The 23,338-nt window shown below is 43.6% G+C and overlaps 1 protein-coding gene across 2 annotated transcripts in view; it reads right to left on the bottom strand.

Moving 5' to 3' along the window:
• The window catches only part of ARID4B (AT-rich interaction domain 4B), a 449,596-nt gene that overhangs the window by 104,119 nt on the left and 322,139 nt on the right, over positions 1-23,338 (bottom strand). For both annotated transcript variants that reach the window (XM_073560137.1, XM_073560136.1), the window contains 5 exons: positions 21,094-21,236; positions 18,316-18,388; positions 15,073-15,167; positions 3,918-4,015; positions 2,250-2,469 (listed from right to left, as the gene is read on the bottom strand). In XM_073560137.1, coding sequence (XP_073416238.1) covers positions 2,250-2,469; positions 3,918-4,015; positions 15,073-15,167; positions 18,316-18,388; positions 21,094-21,236 — 629 coding nt within the window. The remainder of the gene's footprint in view (positions 1-2,249; positions 2,470-3,917; positions 4,016-15,072; positions 15,168-18,315; positions 18,389-21,093; positions 21,237-23,338) is intronic.

Here is a 23,338-nt window from a genome sequence, read left to right on the forward strand (position 1 = left end):
CGTTCTGACTTAAAGAGGAGCCCCAGAGGGAGTCTATTGCTTTGGTCAGGGACTCCACAGACTGTGACAGGGACGCAGCCCACTCAGGGGGACGAAACTCAGTGGGACCGGTGGCGTCGGCGGGCGGCGCCTGGGCACATTCCGGTTGACAATTCATGCATACTGGATTAGTGTGAGCACGGGGCAAGGCTGTATTGCACGTGGAAAATGAGGTAAATAACGACGTGTGTTTCTTGTCAGCCTTTTCCTTAGATTAAGACATAGTGTAGCCGTAAGAGCTATAATCTTGTTAGCCTTTTCCGCAGAATATGCGCAGGCAGAGAGAAGAGTGTAGCACGTGCAGAGAAGGGGTTAATGTCACTGCTCACATGCAGAGAAGGGGTTAATGTCACGGCTCACATGCAGAGAAGGGGTTAATGTCACTGCTCACATGCAGAATGGGTTAATGTCACTGCTGTGGCGCAGTGCAGCTTATCCAGGTCCTGATGTCCCCAGGGGAGAATTGTGCCCTCCGCAGTCCTTTTGAGGCTCCTTCCAGCAAATAAGTGCCCCCTCAGCCGTCAGGAAGCAGGCTGAATGAAAAGGTATGACCACAGAGATTAGGAAGGCGCTTCTCGTTCAGAACGAGAAGCACCAGTATCGTGGGCGGCACCCACTCGTGGTGGGCGGATCTATGGGACTGCGGCCTAGACTGGCTAGAGGGCGGGGGCTTAATTTATGACGGCCGCCGGCGATGCGCGTTGGCTGAAGAGAGGCAGTGGCTGGACACAGCACAAACGCCGCTGGATGACGGATCAGCCCTCCCCCTCAGGGACCAGGACCCACTGCCTGTTGCGCGGTCATGACAGCTGTGCAGTGACAAGCCGTCCCAGATCAGCCCCTGTCATATTCACGTAAGTGGCATAGCAGAGCTGGAGCTGCGCTGTTCTTAAAGGTATATTGCTCAATCGATCCCATTTACACAGGAGGATGGAGAGGTTGCCGCTTGCATCAGTGGGCTGCAGGATGGGTCCGGGGGAGGAAACATGGAGGGGAGCCTCCATTTGCCTCTGCTGCCATTGAGAGCTTGGGACTGGCAGGAACCGTCGCCCTAAATGAGCCTCGGCATGACCCCTTCGTAGCAGGAGAGGGTACGTAGAGGTATACTCCGCGTTCTCGCCTGTTGATGTTTTGGGAGAGACCGGACACCATAAAAAAGGCCCGTCGCCCCCTTCACTCCGTTAATTAAAAAATAAAAATTTACAGAAAATTTTTTTTAAAAAATAAATAAAAACGGTGGGGTCTGAAGCCAGACCCAAGTGCCTCCTACAGTCACTAAGCAAGATCTGGGTAAATCTCAGCCAGCGCGAGGGTGTATACTGCAGAGGAGGAGTTAATTTTTTTCTGTGATTCACTTAGTGTCCTCCAAGTGGCAGCAGCAGAACACCCATGGTCCTGTATACCCGAGAATGAGGCGTAGGAGAAAAGCAGTGCATGTGTACAAATGTGTTTGAATATGTGACTCACCAGCATTAAAGTGTGCAATCCTCCAATGTGCCTGAAATAGGCTGGGCAAGCACTTGGGCAAGCTGTAAAGACCCCAAGGAAAATGTTTGGATTTGTTTGTGATGTCTGCAAGCTGGTTTGTTTTAGTGTGTTTTGTGGTAGTGTGCTGCCACCTGCAGGTAATTTGACCTTTCAAATGGTGTATCATTTGTTTGTGTGGGTGGAGTATGAACTGAGCAAGTGTGCAATTCAATAGGCAGTGAATGTTTACAAATGTGTTTGCATATGTGCCTCACCTGCAGTGAAGTGTGCAATCCTCCAATTTGGCTACAATAGGCTGGGCAAGCAGTTCGGCAAGCTTCAAAGCCCCCAAGGCAAATGTTTGGATTTGTTTGTGATGTCTGTATGCAACTTTGTGGTAGTGTGCTTTGGGCTACTGTCATGCAACCTGCAGGTCATTTTTCTTTACTGCAGGTTTATGAAAATTAATATTTAAACTGTATTTTGTGATCAAATCGTGGATGTGTAGTTTGTTTCGCTATTTTCTTGCTGAAGGGGGCAAGCTTACCTTTCAAATGGTGTATCATTTGTGTGTGTGGGTGCAATATGAACGGGGATACAAAGGAATCACCGAAAAACAGTGTTTAGAAATAATAGAATAAATTGAACCAAAATATTCTACTTGCCCTGATGCCTAAAATGCTATACTTCGTAAATTTTTAAGTGACTGGTGAAATCACATAGGTTATTATCACATGACTTACAATTTCCTTTTCCTCTGACGACACTTTATCAGTATTATCGCAAACATCTTTGTTTTCACCAAACTCTTCCTTCAAATTTCCTAGATTTTCGGCTTCCTGGTTCTGTGGAAGCTCGCATTCCATGGTAAGGTGTTTATTTGCTTTTGCAACTTTTATTGGCAGGTCCATGTGGAAAAGAATATTGGTGGAAGTACAGTACTCTTCAAAACCATAGAGATATCTGAAAAAAAAACCAAAAGAGCACAGAAGTAAAAAAGATTTGTTTTAAATTATCAGAGAGACAAAATATTTAAAAGAGCATCACTTGATCTGGCGCATCGTAAACATTCTTACATTCATACCCTTAACAATCCTATTGGTTGAATTTAGAAGTAGTAGTAAAATGACATCATTAATGCATGTTTTGCATTTTCTGTACATGATGTCAACTTGTAATTTCCCTACTTCCCCTTATCTTTCCTTCTCTTCCCATTCCCATCCCTCCCCCCCCATCTTCCCCTCTCCCCATTGTTTAAAAGAATAAAATCTTTGGAAAAGAATTTAGAAGTAGTAGGACTTCCTATGCTGAGTTTTACATGAAAGCCCGTTTTGATGTTCCCGACAGAGCTCGTTTCTTCAAATCTGACGTGGGTGACTTTATATGGTAATAACTTTGGCGCACTTCTGCAAATTCCAGCGATTCTAAGGGTATGTTCACACGATGCGTTTTTGCAGCAAAAAAATGCAACATTTAACTGTACCAGCTAAATGAATGAGATATCTGAAATCTCATACACAGACAGGTTCCTTATTTTTTCAATGCAGATTCAAATCTGCAGCTTGCAAGTTCTTTCAGTGTTTTTGAAGCATTTTTCACCCCATAAAATGATTGAAAAAAATCTCGTTTGGGGTTATTTTAGTGGTACAGTTAGAATCCATTCCTTCTAATTATGATTATTTATCTAGATATGTGTTGTATGTCTAAAAATGATGCGGAATTTTCCGCGCGGAATTGCTGCGGATTTAAATCCGCAGCATGTCAATTCTTTGCGCGGATTCCGCAGCGGTTTGACACGTGCTCCATGACAGGTGTCAAACCGCAGGGGAAAACCACAGGCTAATCCGCAATAAATCCGCAGGTCTTTTGACCTGCGGATTTAGACAAATCCGCACAGAAAATTCCGCAGCAGCATCCGCAACGTGTGCACACACCCTAAGTCTGTATTTTACCCCTTCTCAACATTCACTGTACATGTACTGCGCATGTTGTGTGAGGTGTATGGAGTGGGCTCAGGAGCTGGGCCAGCTCCATACACAGGTAGAAACTGTGTTACACAGCCACCATTTAATGCTCCTATTACTATCTGAGAGAAGCATTTAAGTGGCACATTTCCAGTGGTGCGCCGTTTCTAGTACACACTGTAATGATAGCTTTGGGGAATTTAGATTACTTGCCAATGCCCTATAGGCTCATTTTCCATATTATTACAATAACTATATGTGAGTCATGTAAATGTTTGCTTTCCTTGTTTTAATAGTATTTGTGGCGTCATAAATTATTTTCACATATATTCCAATTCTGTACACGTTTTCCAGTATTATCACCAGGAAAACAGAAATGAAAACTATATACCCAATGCATAGTCAGTGGTGAGCATTTTCTACAAATTAACACTTTTTTACACTTACTTTTTGTAAGCACACTTCACATTATAGCCAGCGGCTGAATTCAGAACAGGAATCCCAAGGTCTTGATAAACTTGTTTCCAAACTGCTCCACTTTCAATCTTTGAATTCAAGGGACAAAATACAAGTAAGACTTCATGAAAGGAAGATTTGGGGTACTTACCGTAAAATCTTTTTTCTCTGAGCCTTCATTGGGGGACATAGGAAACCATGGCTGTATGCTGCTGCCAATTGGAGACTGTCATTAGGCAGAAAAAAAGGTTAAATCCTCCCCAGCGGGCTACACCCACCAACTGGCATAGAACTAACCAGTTTGTGAGAAAACAGTAGGAAAGGAGATTACCCTAAATTGAACCAACATGGCACTAACAAGGGCAGGTGCTGTGTTCCCCAATGAAGGCTTTGAGAAAAAGATTTTACGATAAGTACCCAAAATCTTCCTTTCTCTATCGCTTCATTGGGGGACACAGGAAACCATGGGAAGCCCTAAAGCGGTCCCTAGGGTGGGAAGAAACAGCTACGCCAAAAAATAAAACCGGTTCTTCTGCTGCACGCAGGACCTTTCCGGTCTAGGCTGGCGCTTGCTCAACTATATAGGGCAAGAATGAGAAGAAAGAAGTGCAAAGTACCTACACAAGGAAAGGGATTAACCACCCCAGGGAAGAGGGATGGAACTGGGAGTAGGACCCCTTTATCCCCGTGGGACGATAGACCAAGTTCCTCTGGAAGAGGATATAAGAACCACCTAGGTTGGAAGGAAGGAAAGAGGCCCTTTCTATGTGACAAAGGGCCAAGATCTTCTGGAAAGGAATATAAAGGGTGCCTGGCCCTTTATAGAGCAGTGGGAACAGACCGGAATCTAAGCTCTGCCGTATGAAAAACGTGAACAAGGAAAAACTATAAGGAAAAAAGGACAGTAGCGAAACCTGACTTATGTGAAAGGATGGTGACTGCATCGCTGTATTAATGGGAAAAATGGAGGAAAAAACGCACTTACTGTCCTTTAAAATGTTTCTATTTTATTGAAAAATTAAAACATTCGGTTTGCGGAGGATGCCGCAGACTTCCCTTCAGTGCTGCCACATGCAGTTTCTCATGATCCAGAGTACTGATGAAGGTCTTGTTGACTAAAACGTATTTTTCCTTTCTGGATATTCCATGTTTAATAAAATATTACTGTTGAACATATTTAATGAGTGTCAAGTATCTCTTTCATATCAATAATGGATCAGGATCCTACTTGTGTACCTTTGTATCCAGAAGTGCCGTGCTTTTCTTCACGTCAGGCAGGGTGGGTAGGTCCAACCTTGGAACTATCTCTGGGAAAAAGAAGTCAGAAAAGTAAGCAATTCTGAAGTAGGAAACAGGGAGGATCCAAATGTGGAGCTAGAATGCACCCATTTCCTGGACCTTTGCGTGATCTGCATAGAAGCATGCGTCTGAAACATCTTGGGAAATGATCAGAGAAGCAGAGGCGGAGGGCTTGCTAGGCAGTGGCGATAGGACCACTACCAAGGGCTAGGACTACCTTGGTTAGGTCGGTTCAGATGAAATAAAGCGGCAACCACTAAGAATACCGCTTTCACCCTTGCTGGCAGGGAGCTCCCAAGAGACTTACGTGTTTGTGGTTGCTGTGGTCGATATAGTAGCTTCCTGCTGCCCTGTGGGCAGCCTAGTAGTAGACTAATCTAATGTATAAAGCGCAATGTGGGTGTGTATGTACAGTGCCTACAAGTAGTATTCAACCCCCTGCAGATTTAGCAGGTTTGATAAGATGCAAATAAGTTAGAGCCTTCAAACTTCACACAAGAGCAGGATTTATTAACAGATGCATAAATCTTACAAACCAAAAAGTTATGTTGCTCAGTTAAATTTTAATAAATTTTAAACATAAAAGTGTGGGTCAATTATTATTCAACCCCTAGGTTTAATATTTTGTGGAATAACCCTTGTTTGCAATTACAGCTAATAATCGTCTTTTATAAGACCTGATCAGGCCGGCACAGGTCTCTGGAGTTATCTTGGCCCACTCTTCCATGCAGATCTTCTCCAAGTTATCTAGGTTCTTTGGGTGTCTCATGTGGACTTTAATCTTGAGCTCCTTCCACAAGTTTTCAATTGGGTTAAGGTCAGGAGACTGACTAGGCCACTCCAACACCTTGATTTTTTGCCTCTTGAACCAGGCCTTGGTTTTCTTGGCTGTGTGCTTTGGGTCGTTGTCTTGTTGGAAGATGAAATGACGGCCCATCTTAAGATCCTTGATGGAGGAGCGGAGGTTCTTGGCCAAAATCTCCAGGTAAGCCGTGCTATCCATCTTCCCATGGATGCGGACCAGATGGCAAGGCCCCTTGGCTGAGAAACAGCCCCACAGCATGATGCTGCCACCACCATGCTTGACTGTAGGGATGGTATTCTTGGGGTCGTATGCAGTGCCATCCAGTCTCCAAACGTCACGTGTGTGGTTGGCACCAAAGATCTCGATCTTGGTCTCATCAGACCAGAGAACCTTGAACCAGTCTGTCTCAGAGTCCTCCAAGTGATCATGAGCAAACTGTAGACGAGCCTTGACATGACGCTTTGAAAGTAAAGGTACCTTACGGGCTCATCTGGAACGGAGACCATTGTGGTGGAGTACGTTACTTATGGTATTGACTGAAACCAATGTCCCCACTGCCATGAGATCTTCCCGGAGCTCCTTCCTTGTTGTCCTTGGGTTAGCCTTGACTTTTCGGACAAGCCTGGCCTCGGCACGGGAGGAAACTTTCAAAGGCTGTCCAGGCCGTGGAAAGCTAACAGTAGTTCCATAAGCCTTCCACTTCCGGATGATGCTCCCAACAGTGGAGGCAGGTAGGCCCAACTCCTTGGAAAGGGTTTTGTACCCCTTGCCAGCCTTGTGACCCTCCACGATCTTGTCTCTGATGGCCTTGGAATGCTCCTTTGTCTTTCCCATGTTGACCATGTATGAGTGCTGTTCACAAGTTTGGGGAGGGTCTTAAATAGTCAGAAAAGGCTGGAAAAAGAGATAATTAATCCAAACATGTGAAGCTCATTGTTCTTTGTGCCTGAAATACTTCTTAATACTTTAGGGGAACCAAACAGAATTCTGGTGGTTTGAGGGGTTGAATAATAAATGACCCTCTGAATAAACTTTTCACAATTTAAAAAAAAATTAAACAAAGAAATAACATTCTTTTTTGCTGCAGTGCATTTCACACTTCCAGGCTGATCTACAGTCCAAATGTCACAATGCCAAGTTAATTCCGAATGTGTAAACCTGTTAAATCTGCAGGGGGTTGAATACTACTTGTAGGCACTGTATGTCCGGGAATGGCATCCGCACCGTCGCAGCTACAGCCACAAAATTTGGCACAGTCACACGTCTGGACCACGAGAGCGTCATAGGCAATGTTGTGAGGCAAAATTTTAACCCCAGGCGTTCCAATTCACCAAACAATTTTGCCCCTATCTACATAATGGGGAAAAAGGGTATGTATGTATTGGCATCTGCACTGTCGTAGCTACAGCCACAAAATTTTGCAAAGTCACACGTCTGGACCCCGAGAGCGTCATAGGCTATGTTGTGAGGCAAATTTTTAACCCCGCGCGTTCCAATTCACCAAACAATTTTGCCCCTATCTACATAATGGGGAAAAAGTGAAAGGAAAAGTGTTGGAGGCAAATTGACAGCTGCCCGATGTGAACAAGGGGGACTTAACCCCTTTCTGACATCAGCCGTACTATCCCGTCCATGGGACCCGGGCCAATATGCCTAAGGACGGGATAGAACGTCTAGCGCGATCAGCGGCGCCCACGTGGTGAGCGCCGCTGATCGCGGCCGGGTGTCAGCTGATTATCACAGCTGACACCCGGCACTATGTGTCAGGGGCGGTCACGGACCGCCCCCGACACGTTAACCCATTGCACACCGCGATCAAACACGATCGCGGTGTACCGGGGGTTAAAGGGAAGCATCGGCAGGGAGGGGGCTCCCTCCGTGCTTCCCTGAGCCCCCCACAGCAGCGCAATGTGCAGCGCTGCTGCGGTGGGGTCTTTCCCTGCAGGTCCCTGGATCCAAGATGGCGACGGGGGCCTTCGGGGGCCTGCAGGGAGCAGGCTTCCTCAGTGACTGCAAAGCGCAGGCAAGGAGGAAACCTGCACACTGCCTGTGACAGATTGCTGATCTGTCAGTGATCTGTGATGTGACAGATCAGCGATCTGTCACAGGACAGTGATGTCCCCCCTGGGACAACCTAATAAAGTTAAAAAAAAAAGTGTAAAAATAATTTTAAAAAAATCGCTAAATAAATTAAAAAAAAAAAAAATATTCCCTAATAAATTCATTTTTTGGAAATAAAAAAACAAAAAAACAATAAAAATACACATATTTGGTATCGCCGCGTCCATACCGACCTTCCCTATAAAACTGTCCCATTAGTTAACCCCTTTAGCGAACCTCTTAAAAAATAAAAATCGAAAGCAAAACGAAGCAAAAAATAATGATTTATTATCATACCGGCGAACAACAAGTGCAATAACGTGTGATAAAAAAGACGCATATAAATATCCATGGTACCGCTGAAAACGTCATCTTGTCCCGCAAAAAATGAGCTACAACACAGCGTCATCAGAGAAAAAATAAAAAAGTTATAGCTCGCAGAATAAAGCGATGCAAAAATAATTATTTTTTATATAAAATAGTTTTTATTGCATAAAAGCGCCAAAACATAAAAAAATTACATAAATGAGGTATCGCTGAAACCGTACTGACCCGAAGAATAAAATCGCTTTATCAATATTACCGCACGCGGAACGGTGTAAACGCACCCCCCAAAAGAAATTCATGAAACGCTGGTTATTGTTCATTCTGCGTCCCAAAAATCGGAATAAAAAGCGATCAAAAAATGTCACGTGCCCGAACATGATGCCAATAAAAACGTCAACTCGTCCCGTAAAAAATAAGACCTCACATGACTCAGTGGGTCAAAATACGGAAAAATTATAGCTCTCAATATGTGGTGATGCAAAAACTATTTTTACAATAAAAAGCGTGTGACAGCTGCCAAAAATAAAAACCGCCATAAATAGTAAATCAAACCCCCCGCTATCACCCCCTTAGTTAGGGAAAAATAATAAAATAAAAAAAATGTATTTATTTCCATTTTCCCATTAGGGTTAGGGCTGAGATTAGGGTTAGGGGTGTGTTGAGGTTAGGGTTGGAGTTAGAATTGGGGGGTTTCCACTGTTTGGGCACATCAGGTGCTCTCCAAACGCAACATGGCGTCTGATCTCAATTCCAGCCAATTCTGCGTTGAAAAAGTCAAATGGTGTTTTACCCCCACATATGGGGTATGAGCCTACTCAGGACAAATTGCAAAACAACTTTTGGGGTTCAATTTCTCCTGTTGCCCTTAGGAAAATAAAAAATTGGGGGCAAAAATATCATTTTTGTGGGAAAAAAATATGATTTTTTTATTTTCACGCCCGGGCGTTATAAACTTCTGTGAAGCCCTTGGGGGTTCAAAGTGCTCACCACACACCTAGATAAGTTGCTTAGGGGGTCTAGTTTCCAAAATGGTGTCATTTGTGGGGGGTTTCCACTCTTTAGGTACATCAGGGGCTCTCCAAAGGCAACATGACACCCGCAGACCATTCCATCAAAGTCTGCATTCCAAAACGTCACTACTTCCCTTCCGAGTCCCGACGTGTGCCCATACAGTAGTTTTCTCCCACATATGGGGTATCATTGTACTCAGGACAAATTGGACAACAACTTTTGGGGTCCATTTTCTCCTGTTACCCTTGGGAAAATAAAAAAATGAGGACTAAATGATCATGTTTGTGGAAAAAATACGATTTTTTTATTTTCACGCCCGGGCGTTATAAACGTCTGTGAAGCACTGGGGGAGTTCAAAGTGCTCACCACACATCTAGATAAGTTCCTAAGGGGGTCTAGTTTCCAAAATGGTGTCATTTGTGGGGAGTTTCCACTGTTTAGGTACATTAGGGGCTCTCCAAAGGCAACATGACACCCGCAGACCATTCCATCAAAGTCTGCACTCCAAAACATCACTACTTCCCTTCCGAGTCCCGACGTGTGCCCATACAGTAGTTTTCTCCCACAAATGGGGTATCAGAGTACTCAGGACAAATTGGACAACAACTTTTGGGGTCCATTTTCTCCTGGTACCCTTGGGAAAATAAAAAAAATGGGGACTAAATGATCATGTTTTTGGAAAAAATACGATTTTTTTATTTTCACGCCCGGGCGTTGTAAACTTCTGTGAAGCCCTTGGGGGTTCAAAGTGCTCACCACACATCTAGATAAGTTCCTTAGGGGGTCTAGTTTCCAAAATGGGGTCACTTGTGGGGGGGGAGTCCACTGTTTAGGTACATCAGGGGCTTTCCAAACGCGACTGGTGTCCGATCTCAATTCCAGCCAAAAAAGTCAAATGGCGCTGCTTCCCTTCCGAGCTCTGCCATGCGCCCAAATAGTGGTTTACCCCCACATATGGGGTATCAGCGTACTCAGGACAAATTGCACAATAACTTTTAGGGTCCTGTTACCCTTGGGAAAGTAAGAATTGAGGGTGAAAAGATCATTTTTGTGGAAAAAATATGATTTTATAATTGTATGGCTGTACGCTATAAACTTCTGTGAAGCCCTTGGGGGTTCAAAGTTCTCACCAAACTTCTAGATAAGTTCCTTGGGGGGTCTAGTATCCAAAATGGTGTCATTTGTGGGGGGTTTCCACTGTTTTGGTACATCAGGGGCTTTCCAAACGCGACATGGTGTCCGATCTCAATTCCAGCCAAAAAAGTCAAATGGCGCTGCTTCCCTTCCGAGCTCTGCCATGCGCCCAAATAGTGGTTTACCCCCATTGTGGGGTATCAGCGTACTCAGGACAAATTGCACAATAACTTTTAGGGTCCTGTTACCCTTGGGAAAATAAAGATTGGGGGTGAAAAGATCATTTTTGTGGAAAAAATATCATTTTTTAATTGTACCGCTGTACGTTATAAACTTCTGTGAAGCCCTTGTGGGTTCAAAGTTCTCACCACATATCTAGATAAGTTCCTTGGGGGGGTCTAGTTTCCAAAATGGGGTCACTTGTGGGAGGTTTTCACTGTTTAGGTACATCAGAGGCTCTTCAAACGTGACATGGCGTCCGATCAGAATTCCAGCCAATTTTGCATTGAAAAAGTCAAACGGCGCTGCTTCCCTTCTGAGCTCTGCCATGCGCCGAAACAGTGGTTCCCCCCACATGTCAGGTATCAGCGTACTCAGGACAAATTGCACAATAACTTTTCCAGTCCAATTTCTCCTTTTACCCTTGGTAAAATAAAAAAAATTGAACCTGAAATATTTTTTTTGTGAAAAAAAGCTAAATGTTCTTTTTTTTTTAAAATATTCAAAAGATTCCTGTGAAGCACCTGAAGGGTTAATAAACTTCTTGAATGTGGTTTTGAGCACCTCGAGGGGTGCAGTTTTTAGAATGGTGTCACTTTTGGGTATTTTCTATCATATAGACCCCTCAAAGTGGCTTCAAATGTGATGTGGTCCGTAAAAATAAAATGGTGTTGTAAAAATGAGAAATCGCTGGTCAACTTTTAACCCTTATAACTTCCTAACAAAAAAAATTTTGGTTCCAAAATTGTGCTGATATAAAGTAAACATGTGGAAAATGTTACTTATTAAGTTTTTTGTGTGCCGTATCTCTGTGATTTAAGGGCATAAAAATTCAAAGTTGGAAAATTGCAAAATTTTCAAAATTTTCGCCAAATTTCCGTTTTTTTCACAAATTAAGCTATATGAATGAAATTTTACCACTAAGATGAAGTACAATATATCACGAGAAAACAATGTCAGAATCACCAGGATCCATGGAAGCGTTTCAGAGTTATTACCTCATAAAGGGACAGTGGTCAGAATTGTAAAAATTGGCCCGGTCATGAACGTGCAAACCACCCTTGGGGGTAAAGGGGTTAAAGAATGAGAGCGATGGCGCCAAAGAGTATATACCGTACAGTTGGTAAGGTGGGGCCCTGACATGGGATACTCACCACACACGGGGATATGAACACACACACAAAATGCGCCACACACTACCACGTGCTTCAACACATATACCACCCTCAGCACACATTTCACCACACATACACCAACCTCGCCACATAAAAGTCAAAACACAAAAGTCGCCACTCAAAACTCGCCACGCTGTCCCAGAGCTGTTTAAAAGATGAAAAATGAGCTGTGATTGGTTGCTATCAGCAACAGTTTTCTTTGTAGACAGTTGTGGTAACTGAGGCCTATTATTCTTATCATTTCTATGGTGTTATCTTCCTTCTGTAAAGCTGGAAATAACACAATTTATTACTGTGCCAACACAGACCACCCTCTGACTCAGATTGCAGGGGGGAGCCCAGTATCACACAGGATAGGATTAGATACACGGCTCAGCAGTCTGTATCAGACAGGATAGGATTAGATACACAGCTCAGAAGTCAGTATCACACAGGATAGGATTAGATACACAGCTCAGCAGTCAGTATCACACAGGATAGGATTAGATACACAGCTCAGCAGTCAGTATCACACAGGAGAGGATTAAATACACAGCTCAGCAGTCAGTATCACACAGGAGAGGATTAGACAAATGGCTCAGCAGGCAGTATCACACAGGATAGGATTAGATACACAGCTCGTCAGTATCACACAGGATAGGATTAGATATGCAGCTTAGCACACAGTATCACACAGAATAGTATTAGATACACGGCTCAGCAGTCAGTATCACACAGGATAGGATTAGATGCACGGTTTTTATGTGCAATATAATTATAACTAACCACAGTTGGTTATTATGCCCAGGCAACGCCGGGCTCTTCAGCTAGTTTCATAATAACATTAATGGGAACCTGTCAGCAGTTTTGGTCGATACAAGATACGGCCACTGCCTTTCAGGACTTATCTACAGCATTCTATATAGCTTGAGATAAGCCCCCCCGGTCCGACCTGAAAGATAAGAAAAATAAGTTTTATTATACTCACCCGGGGGGTGGTCCGGTCCGATGGGTGTCACAGGTCCAGGTCCGGCGCCTCCCATCTTCTTGCGATGCCACCCTCCTGTTGCTTCATCGCTCCCCAGCATTGCGCTACTGTGCAGGCGTACTTATCTGCCATGTTGAGGGCAAATTAAAGTACTGCAGTGCACAGGGCCTCTCTGACCTTTCCCAGCGCCTGCCCACTGCAGTACTTTGGTCTGCCCTCAACAGGGCAGATAACTAAGCCTGCGCTGGAGCACAATGCTCGGGAGCGATTAAGCAACCGGAGGGCGGCATCGCAAGAAGATGGGAGGCGCCGGACCCAGACCTATGACACCCATCGGACCGGATCGGCCCCCGGGTGAGTATAATTAAACTTATTTTTGTTACGTTTCAGGTCGGACCGGGGGCTTATCCACAGTGTTATAGAATACTGTAGATAAGCCCTGAAAGGCAGTAGCCGTATGTTATATGGGCCAAAACTGCTGACAGATTCGCTTTAATGGTCTTGGAATGAGATGTCCCACAAACTGTATGGTTTTGGAATGAGATATCCCACAAACTCTATGCATTTGGAAAGAGATGCCCCACAAATGCTATGATTTTGTAATAAAATGTCACACAAACTCTATGGTTTTGGAATGAGATGTCCCACAAACTGTATGGTTTTGGAATGAGATGTCCCGCAAAACCTGTGATTTTGAACAATGTAGATGTGTGGCTGGGAGTCAACTTCTGGAACTATAGCAACCTCAGGTCATGTTCGTGTCATATCCTGACATTGCAGGGAAGGGAATAGTAAGGGGGAAGGGCCTAAGGTTATCCCAACCTTGCAGGGAAGGGAATAGTAAGGGCGGCTAAAGGTTATACCTGGGCATTGCTGGTACAAGGGTGGGAGGTTAGAAGGGGACCAATGCGGGCTGAGCCTGAAGACTGGACAGGCAGGTTAGGGCCTACCTTGTCCTGTGTGAGGACCCCTGTGCGCAGGAGATCCGGATGCTGAAGGAAGATGGCATGTGTGTCACCGGCTGGAGCTGTGCCAGGAACTGGCTGTACTGTGCCATAGTCGCAGGAAGCTGCGACTAGGGTTGTGAAAGCGGTCGCGTGACTGTAGAGGGAGGGTTTGTAGGCAAAACGGTGCAAGCTGAGCCCGCGCCAAAAAGACAGTAAAAAACACGAAGATCGGACACAAAAGGGGTGCAAAGAAGTCTCTATGGCTCTGAGTGGCTAAGGTGCAGTGGGGAGTGTATTTAGCAGGAGAATGTGAGTAAGCCGGGGCCGGGAAAGAACAGTGGTGCTTTCCAGCTGGAGGTGCCTGTTCTATAGAGTCTCTGTCACGAGAAGGACTGTAGAAAGGAGGGAACCTGCATTGAAATGAGGAAACGACTCCTTCTTCACAGTCCTGAAGAAGGTATTAGGAGCCCGTGGATGAGAGAGGGGGGTCGTAGGAATGGATACGTCTTCCTTCCCGCTCTGTCACGATCCCAGACAGTGTAGAAGACGGTGTGGAGCCTGGATGAGGGGGGAGTCACTGGGGAGTGATAACCGTTTTCCTCTCAGCCCGTTGTGAGAGGGCTGAGTGAAGAAAGGCAGGACCGTTCGCTACGAGACACGCTGGAAGTGTTGGGAGGTAAGGGTCCTCCTGCCTATCAGACTAGAGAGGGTACGATGTGGACAGCACCACACTGTTCTCTCCTGTCTGTTAGGTGGGAAATCAGGCTGAGAAGTTACACCCTGAAACCCAAAGTCACAAGGTGCACCTGAAAGAAAAAAAGGGGAAAACATTAATAAAACAAAACATGATGGTAGAGACGGGTCAGACTTGTGTCTGCCTCCTTGGACACTAATCAAAAACTGGTTAGTTCTCTGCCAGTTGGTGGATGTAGTCTGCTGGGGAGAAGTTAACCTTTTTTTCCGCCGAGCGTGAGCCTCCTCGTTGCAGCAGCATACAGCCATGGCTGTCTGTGTCTCTCAATGAAGCGACCGAGAAATTGTAATAGGATTTTAACAAATTAACTTTAAAAACACAGTTATGTTATGAAAGGAAATACAAATTTTTCGTAAAACATTCACATAAATAACATACAGTACAAAACTCAGACTGATAACTACTTACATTACTAAATCCTCCAAGTTTATGAACAAGACGGAATAATTTGAAAAGATTCAAGTTCCGGTACCCTAGCACAGGTCTCTTGTTAATGGGGGTTCCTAGAAAAAAAATGAAGGAAAATGTACATTCCTGGCAGAAAGCTTTTTAACTCTGCTTGGCATCACTGACTAGAGGAGTGCTGCTGACGGACAGGGCTCTCTGAATGAGCCATACACATACCCATTTCAGGGAGCGCTTTTTTTAACCCCTTAATGAACAGGGGTATTTTTGATTTTGCATTTTCATTTTTCCCTCCCCTTCTTTCCAGAGCCATAACTTTTTTATTTTTCCATGAATATGGCCATGTGAGGGCTTGTTTTTTGCGGGACGAGTTGTACTTTTGAACAACTACACCATTAGTTTTACCATGTTGTGTACTACAAAACGGGAAAAAAATTCCAAGTGCGATGAAATTGCAAAAAAGTGCAATCTCACACTTGTTTTTTGCTTGGCTTTTTTGGTAGGTTCACTAAATGCTAAAAGTGATCTGCCACTATGATTCTCCAGGTCATTACGAGTTCATAGACACCAAACATGTCTAGGTTCTTTTTTATCTAAGTGGTGAAAAAAATTCCAAAGTTTGTTAAAAAAAACAAAAAACTAATGCGCCATCTTCCGAGACCTGTAGCGTCTCCATTTTTTTTCGTGATCTGGGGTTGGGTGAGGGCTTATTTTTGCACACCAAAGTGACATTTTTAATGATACCACTTTTGTGCAGATACGTTCTTTTGATCGCTCGTTATTGCATTTTAATGCATTGTCACACCGACCAAAAAAACGTAATTCTGGCGTTTTGATTTTTTTTTCTCGCTACGCCGTTTAGCGATCGGGATAATCCTTTATTTTATTGATCGGGCGATTCTGAACGCGGCGATACCTAATATGTGTATGTGTGATTTTTTTTTTTTCAATTGTTTTATTTTGAATGGGGCAAAAGGGGGGTGATTTAAACTTTTATATTTTTTTTATTTTTTTCATATTTTTTAAAACATTTTTTTCTAATTTTGGCACGCTTCAATAGCCTCCATGGGAGGCTAGAAGCTCCCATACTTGATTGGCTCTGCTACATATAGGCGATGAGCAGATCACCTATATGTAGCAGAAATACAGCATTGCTATGAGCACCAACCACCGGGTGGCACTCATAGCAATGCGGCATCAACAACCATAGAAGTCTCCAGGATACCTCTGGTTGTTATGCCAACGCATCGCTGAACCCCAATCACGTGACGGGGGTCAGCGATGCGCGCATTTTCGACCCGGCGGCCGGAAGCACTGATTAAATGCCGCTGTCAGCGTTTACCAGCGGTGTTTAACTAGTTAATAGGCGCAGGTGGATCGCAATTCCACCTGCGCCTATTGCGGGCACGTCAGCTGTTCAAAACAGCTGACATGTCACCACCGGAGCCCTCATCAAAGCGGGTGAGACGTCCAATGACGGGCATAGTAGTAGGTTTAAGGGGTTAAACCTACTACTCAGCCCAGTGCACTGAGCACATGGCCTAGACCTACTGTTAAAATGGGCAATAAAAGAAAAAATGCACTTTAGTTTTTGAAAATTATAAAAACTTTAATATGATCTGCAAAATGGAAATAAAATCAGTTAATGTGGATTGCTGAAGAAAGCAAACTAAACCTCTTTAAAAGTTCTTAAAAGGTGTATTCCCACCTCTTTGGCAGCCAGAGACAGCTGGGATTAAAGACTCAGCCAAGAGGGGTGTGCTACGATGTTTCTGTAAACACCCACCAAACTGAGGGGGAGTTACAGGGATAGCATCACTTGCTATGAATTTATTGTGATACCTACCTGGCTTGTGATAATGACCGTCTACATGTCAGCTTCCCGTCCTGACCTCTGCCTCCTTACCGCTTACAATTAAGCTCCATTGACATATATATGTGACACATGCTACTCTTCTCTTTTTTTTTTCTTGGACAGCACAATGACCAATAGTTTAAATGATCCATACACACATTATTTATAAAAACAGATCCGTGTCTTTGGTTCGTGAGACTCAGAGTACCTACTTTTATATGTTTTAATGATCAAACTCAACAAATAAAATCTATGGGGATGAAATACGAGAGTCATGCTTTGTAATAGTGTTCCATACGTTCTTAAGTAGGGGACAGATTAGGTGTGAGGTGGTTGTGCATATACAGAGCTCAGCATAAATTAGTACACCTCAAGAGATTTGTCAAAATACCTTGTAGTTTCCTTTTTCCTCTATGTGACTGCATACTGGTGAATTCTCACATCTTGCACACTGCAAGGATTCTCTGACGACAGCATGGGTAATGGCGGTCACATGCTTACAAGTATGCGATATGCATACTCCCGGCCACATTCAGACTCGCTCTATGTAAGGGCATTGAGTGAGGCTAGAAACCGTTTAGCTGGATTGTGGTAAGGTGCATGCATATCGCATACTTAGGATCAGGTGACCGCCGTTCCTGACGCTTACACCAGAGGACTCTCATAGCGCAATGTGAGCAATGTGAGGATGCACAAGTCTGCAGTCACATAGAGTGACCGCAGACTTGTAATTTTAGACCGGCCCATCCATTTAAATTTCTGGCACAAAGCAATCCAACATACTGTACATTTGGTGTACTGTGACGATAAGCCATATATATCGTGATAAATTTGTCACATTTTAATCCTGTTTACTCTAAGTTTGCACTAAGAATGAAACAGTATTGCTAAGTACGCCCCAATGTTCTAATATTTACCCTTTCCCTTTAAAACACATGGTTGTCCACTACTTTTTCCCTAAGGATAGGTCATCAATGTCTGGTCAGGGTCCGACACCTGGCACCACTGACGATCAGCTGTTAACTGTAGCGGCGGCTGCCATCTGGAACTGCTCGTCTGCAGAGCTGTTCTATCTTATGGTAGTGGCCGTGGCAGGGTACCACACATCCGCCTCCTATAGATGAAATTAAAAAGTAGTGGACAACCTTTAATGGATATGTCTTTTATGAACCATACTAAAAACCGTAAGTATCTGTATGTGGGAAGGCAAATATTATTCTACAAATGTATTAGTCAGTTCTAATAAGATAAAGACATTTCCTAATGATGGGATTTGATGGTCCTTGGGTTTTTTGCAATTATATTGTTTTTATACTGTTTCAAGTAGTTCATATCATATGATCAAAGCATGGTCTCCTGCTCAAACACAAAAGACTACATAACATTCTCACCTCTGTCTTCCATAAATTTATAAAGCTGCTGTAAAAAGTTCTCATTTTCATCAGGAAATGGTTCCACTTCATCCTATATAATTTATATATTTATATATTTAAAAATATTTCCTGAAATATAGCAGCAACATATTCCACAGCAATGTATACAATTTATCATTACATTTGTTGTATTCACATGATCAGTGAACCTGTCAGCAGGAATGTACTCCGTAAACTACAGACACTGTCATGTTGTCACTGTTAGGGCAGAGACACACTGGCGAATTTTTCGTCCGAGAATCTGATCATAAAACTTGCCCTGGCCAGCACCTCTCCTCACCTGAACTTGACAGCTGCATAGTAATCCATCACGCTGTCATGCTCAGGTCAGGAGAGGTGCCAGCCAGGGCAAGTTTTACGATCCGATTCTCGGACGAAAAATTCACCAGTGTGTCTCTGCCCTTATACTGATTAAATCGATACCTGTGGTGAAGAAATCCATCTTGTGGTTCTTGTGTAATCAGTGTTAGAACTTTTCAGCTAATGATATGCCCGTGATCCAGGGCAGGACTGTAGGCAGAGTCTTATCTTGCTGCTCTAAGCCAGAGAAAAGAAGGAGACCTGCCTGCAGGCCGCCCCGAAGCACAAATATGTTCCTTATCATAGAGACAGACTCTTTCTCTTTACAGCCCTATGAAGGCTTTTTTTTTTTGCTGGGTGAGCTGCGAGATGAAATTGTGGAAAAAAACCCCTGCAATTTTGCCATTGTTTTCCTTGTTAAGAGACTGACTCTCTTAGTTAACAGCAGTGATTGTAGCATGCACCAGTCGCTGGTGTTACAGGCAGATTGCAGCTGTGCATTACAACTGGCAGGTCTGACCTGTATGGAGAGTGTGCAACTTTTTAGCCCGCTCCATGCATACACTCTCTCACTGTGGCGCACAAGTATGGCATTCTGTAGAAAGGTCAGCCATTTTGTAACTATGTTAATACATATTGTGAGGCAGTGACCGGGGTCATATGTGTGGGACGCTATGTGTCCCCCAGGATGCGCAAAGAAGAATATTGAGGCCTCGGGAGTGTACTGCAGTCACAGGTATTGCTGTGATTGCAATGCAGAATGAAAGTGAGTGCTAGTCTTGGACAAGCTATTTGTCCAAGGCAGATTAGAAGAAACCTGCCATGGACTTTTATTTTTGAAACGGACTACAGGAAGGTAGCCGGGCGGTCCATTTCCTCCCCCGGCCCGGGTTTATATGTGGCTTACGACCACAGGTTCTTTGTAAAAACCCCTGCAGCAAAGGGTTGTGGCTTACGACCACAGGTTCTTTGTAAAAACCCCTGCTGCAGAGGGTTGGGTGCGTCAGTGTGGCGTTTTCAAGGTGCAGAGGTGACAGCTCTGCAAAAAGCTCAACCTTGTGTGAGAGAACATAGAACCAAGCAGAGCGAACTCCTGGCACCCCGCAGCCTAATATGGTGGTGCAGTCGCCCTTGGCAACCGGCGCATTTACAGACTGTCTTAATTCCCGGCTGCGATTAGGAGGATACCGTTTGTTTTGTTTGTAAGTTTTTGGACATTAAACCTACGTTTTCTTTGAACTCTCCTGGGTCACTGCCTCTTCACTGCACAGTTGGGACAACGCTGCACTACAATATCTATTCAACAGTTCTACCCTGAATTGTTTTTTAATACCCAATTCACACATAGCTTGCTCCGAGACTTTGCATTTTATGAAGTGTAGTATCTATACACTAAAAAGAAACAGGCAAATTGAAGATTGTTTATCTTACTGAAAAATCACATTAAGGCTGTGGGCCCACGTTGCGTGTTAAAACGCACACTGAAAACCGGACTCCTTCCCAGAAATCGTGCGTTTTTTTCTGCGCAATTTCACCGCGATTTTACCGCGATTCTGTTCGCGATTTTCTCAAGCACTTTCCATGCGATTTGAAGCATCGCTTGGAAAGTGATTGACAGGTTGGTCACACTCGTCAAACATAGTGTTTTACAAGTGTGACCAGATTTTTACTATTGAGGCCACCTATGCGGCATCAATAGTAAAAGATAAAATGTTAAAAATGATAAAAAAATAAAAAATCGGGGTATATTTACCTTCCGGCGTCCCGCGCTGCCATCCCGGGCCTCAGCGTTCCCAGTAATGCCTTGCGAGACCTGTGATGACGTTGGTCTCGCGTTACTATAGCGATCTCGCGAGACTACGTCATCACAGGGCCTTGCCGCAAGGCATTACTGGGAACGCTTAGGCCGGGAATGCAGCGCGGGACGCCGGAAGGTAAATATACCCCGATTTTGTATTCTTTTTTTTACAGGGGTATGGTACCCAGGGCCTGGAGGACAGTCTCCTCTCCTCCACACCGTGGGTACCAACCGCACGAGACGCTTAACTTCCTGCATGGTGGGCATAGCCACATGCGGGAAGTAAGCAATTCTCATGCATTCCTATGGGTGCGGAATCGCGGCAATTCTTTGCGATTCCGCACAAAAGAATGAGCATGCTGCGATTTTTTCTGCGATGCGTTTCCGCTGCGGAAAAAAGCGCAGCATTAGCACAGCATGTGCGGAATGCCATAGGAATGCATGGGGGGGCGTTCTGTACATGATTTTTAAACGTTTTCGCACACCGAAAATCGCGGCAAAAACGCTTAAAAATCGCATCGTGGTCACACAGCCTTAATGTACGTACCAATGAGTGAATTGGTTACTCTTGGTAGATACCAACTTCAACATTTGGGGAAATACCTGTACAAAATAGTATGAAATGTACAAACACTTGCCTCCTCTTCACTGATGTTGTCATCTTCATCATCTTTGGTCTCATCCTCTTCAGTTTCGCTACCTGAGCTTTCCTCTTTAACCTCAACCTTCCAGTTAGGGGGTATAGTTTTATTTCTTATGAACTCCATGGCATAGTCTAAAGCTTAACAATATAAACACCAATTTATAACTCTGAATAGGCAGAAGAAGCTTTCACTGGATAACAAACTTTTCTTGACAATTTCATTTAGGCTGGAGACACACTAGCGATTTAAAAATCGGTCCGATTTTGATGCAGGAGAGTCGGAGGAGTGTAGTGCAATTGTTATGCGTTTTTTATGCAAGTACAATCCGATTTTTCACACCTAGCATCCGATTTACATCTGAATGCAGTGCGATTGCTATCAGACTGCAATGCGCTTTTAACATGAGCATTTACATAGAGAAATGTTCTTAATCATTTACACATTGCTTTAAAACGAAATATTCTTCAAAACGTACATATCTATATCTATGTATCTATAATAGATAGATAGATAGATAGACAGACAGACAGACAGACAGACAGACAGACAGATAGATAGATAGATAGATAGATAGATAGATAGATAGATACAAAGACATACTGATAGGGAATTTAGATGGTGAGCCCAATCGGGGACAGTGATTATAATGTATGCAAACTGTAAAGCGCTGCGGAATATGTTAGCGCTATATAAAAATAAAGACTATTATTACTATTATAGATAGATATAGAAAATTAGCCATAAATTCATTTCTCGGCTTCTGTAAAATCAATGCAGGGGCCGACAGGATAGGAGACATGGTTTACATAAAGTAAACACATGAATAATAGTTTGATATATAGATGTCAGTGACCAATATAATTAGTATAGTGTGTGTGCAAATTATGGGACATGTGTATATTTAATAAAAGAATATTTTCGGGGAAAAAAATGGTGTGGGCTCCCGCGCAATTTTCCAAGCCAGAGAGGGAAAATGAGCGACTGGAGGCAAATATTCCTAGCTTAGGAAGGGACCAGGGTTATTGCCCCCACCCCCCGGCTACAAACATCTACCCCAGCCACCCCAGAAATGGCGCATCTCTAAGATGCGCCAATTCCGGCACTTATCTTCTCTCTTCCTACTGCCCTGTAGCAGGTGGCATATGGGGTAATAGTTGGGGGTTGATGTCACCTTTCTATTGTAAGCCGGCCATTTTTTTTCCCTGAAAAGATTATTTTATTAAATACACACATGTCCCATAATTTGCACACACACACACACACACACACACACACACACACTATTACTAATTATATTGGTCACTGACATCTATATATCAAACTATTATGCATGTGCTTACTGTATGTAAGCCATGTCTCCTATCCTGTCGGCTCCTGCATAGATTTTACAGAAGCCGACAAATGAATTAATGGCTAATCTTCTATCTATATCTCTATGCAATATAAAGATATACACTACCGTTCAAAAGTTTAGGGTCACTTAGAAATTTCCTTATTTTTTAAAGAAAAGCATAGTTTTTTTCCAAAGAAGCTAACATTAAATGATTCAGAAATGCACTCTATACATTGCTAATGTGGTAAATGACTATTCTAGCTGCAAACGTCTGGTTTGTAATGCAATATCTTCATAGGTGTATAGAGGCCCATTTTCAACATCCATCACTCCAGTGTTCTTATGGTACTTTGTGTTTGCTAACTGTGTAAGAAGGCTAATGGATGGTTAGAATACCCTTGAAAACCCTTGTGCAAGTATGTTAGCACAGCTGAAAACATTTTGGCTGATTAGAGAAGCTATAAACCTGACCTTCCTTTGAGCTAGTTGAGAATCTGGAGCATTACATTTGTTGGTTCCATTAAACTCTCAAAACGGCCAGAAAAAAAGAACTTTCATGTGAAACTCGACAGTCTATTCTTGTTCTTAGAAATGAAGGCTGTTATGATGAGTCACCGAAGGAGGAAAAAACAAAATACCAGCTAAGTCCAGAAAAACCAGAGAGGTTGGCAGCTATCGGATTGCAGACCACTGAACCTATCCACAACAACTAGCAGTAGCCGTGGGGGGGTTCCTACGGTGCCCTAGACCCCTCGATCACAGCCGGAGAGCTACATAGCCTAAAGACAGAAAGGGGAAAAACTAAACTGCCCCAGAGCAGACCCCAAAGCAATAGGCAGCCCCCAACATATAATGACGGTGAAACAAGATGAAAACACTAACACAGATAGAAAGATAGGTTGAGCA

This window comes from Dendrobates tinctorius, unplaced genomic scaffold (assembly GCF_039654945.1).
Source record: "Dendrobates tinctorius isolate UK_male_01 unplaced genomic scaffold, ASM3965494v1 ptg000293l, whole genome shotgun sequence".
Classification (NCBI taxonomy): Eukaryota; Metazoa; Chordata; class Amphibia; order Anura; family Dendrobatidae; genus Dendrobates; species Dendrobates tinctorius.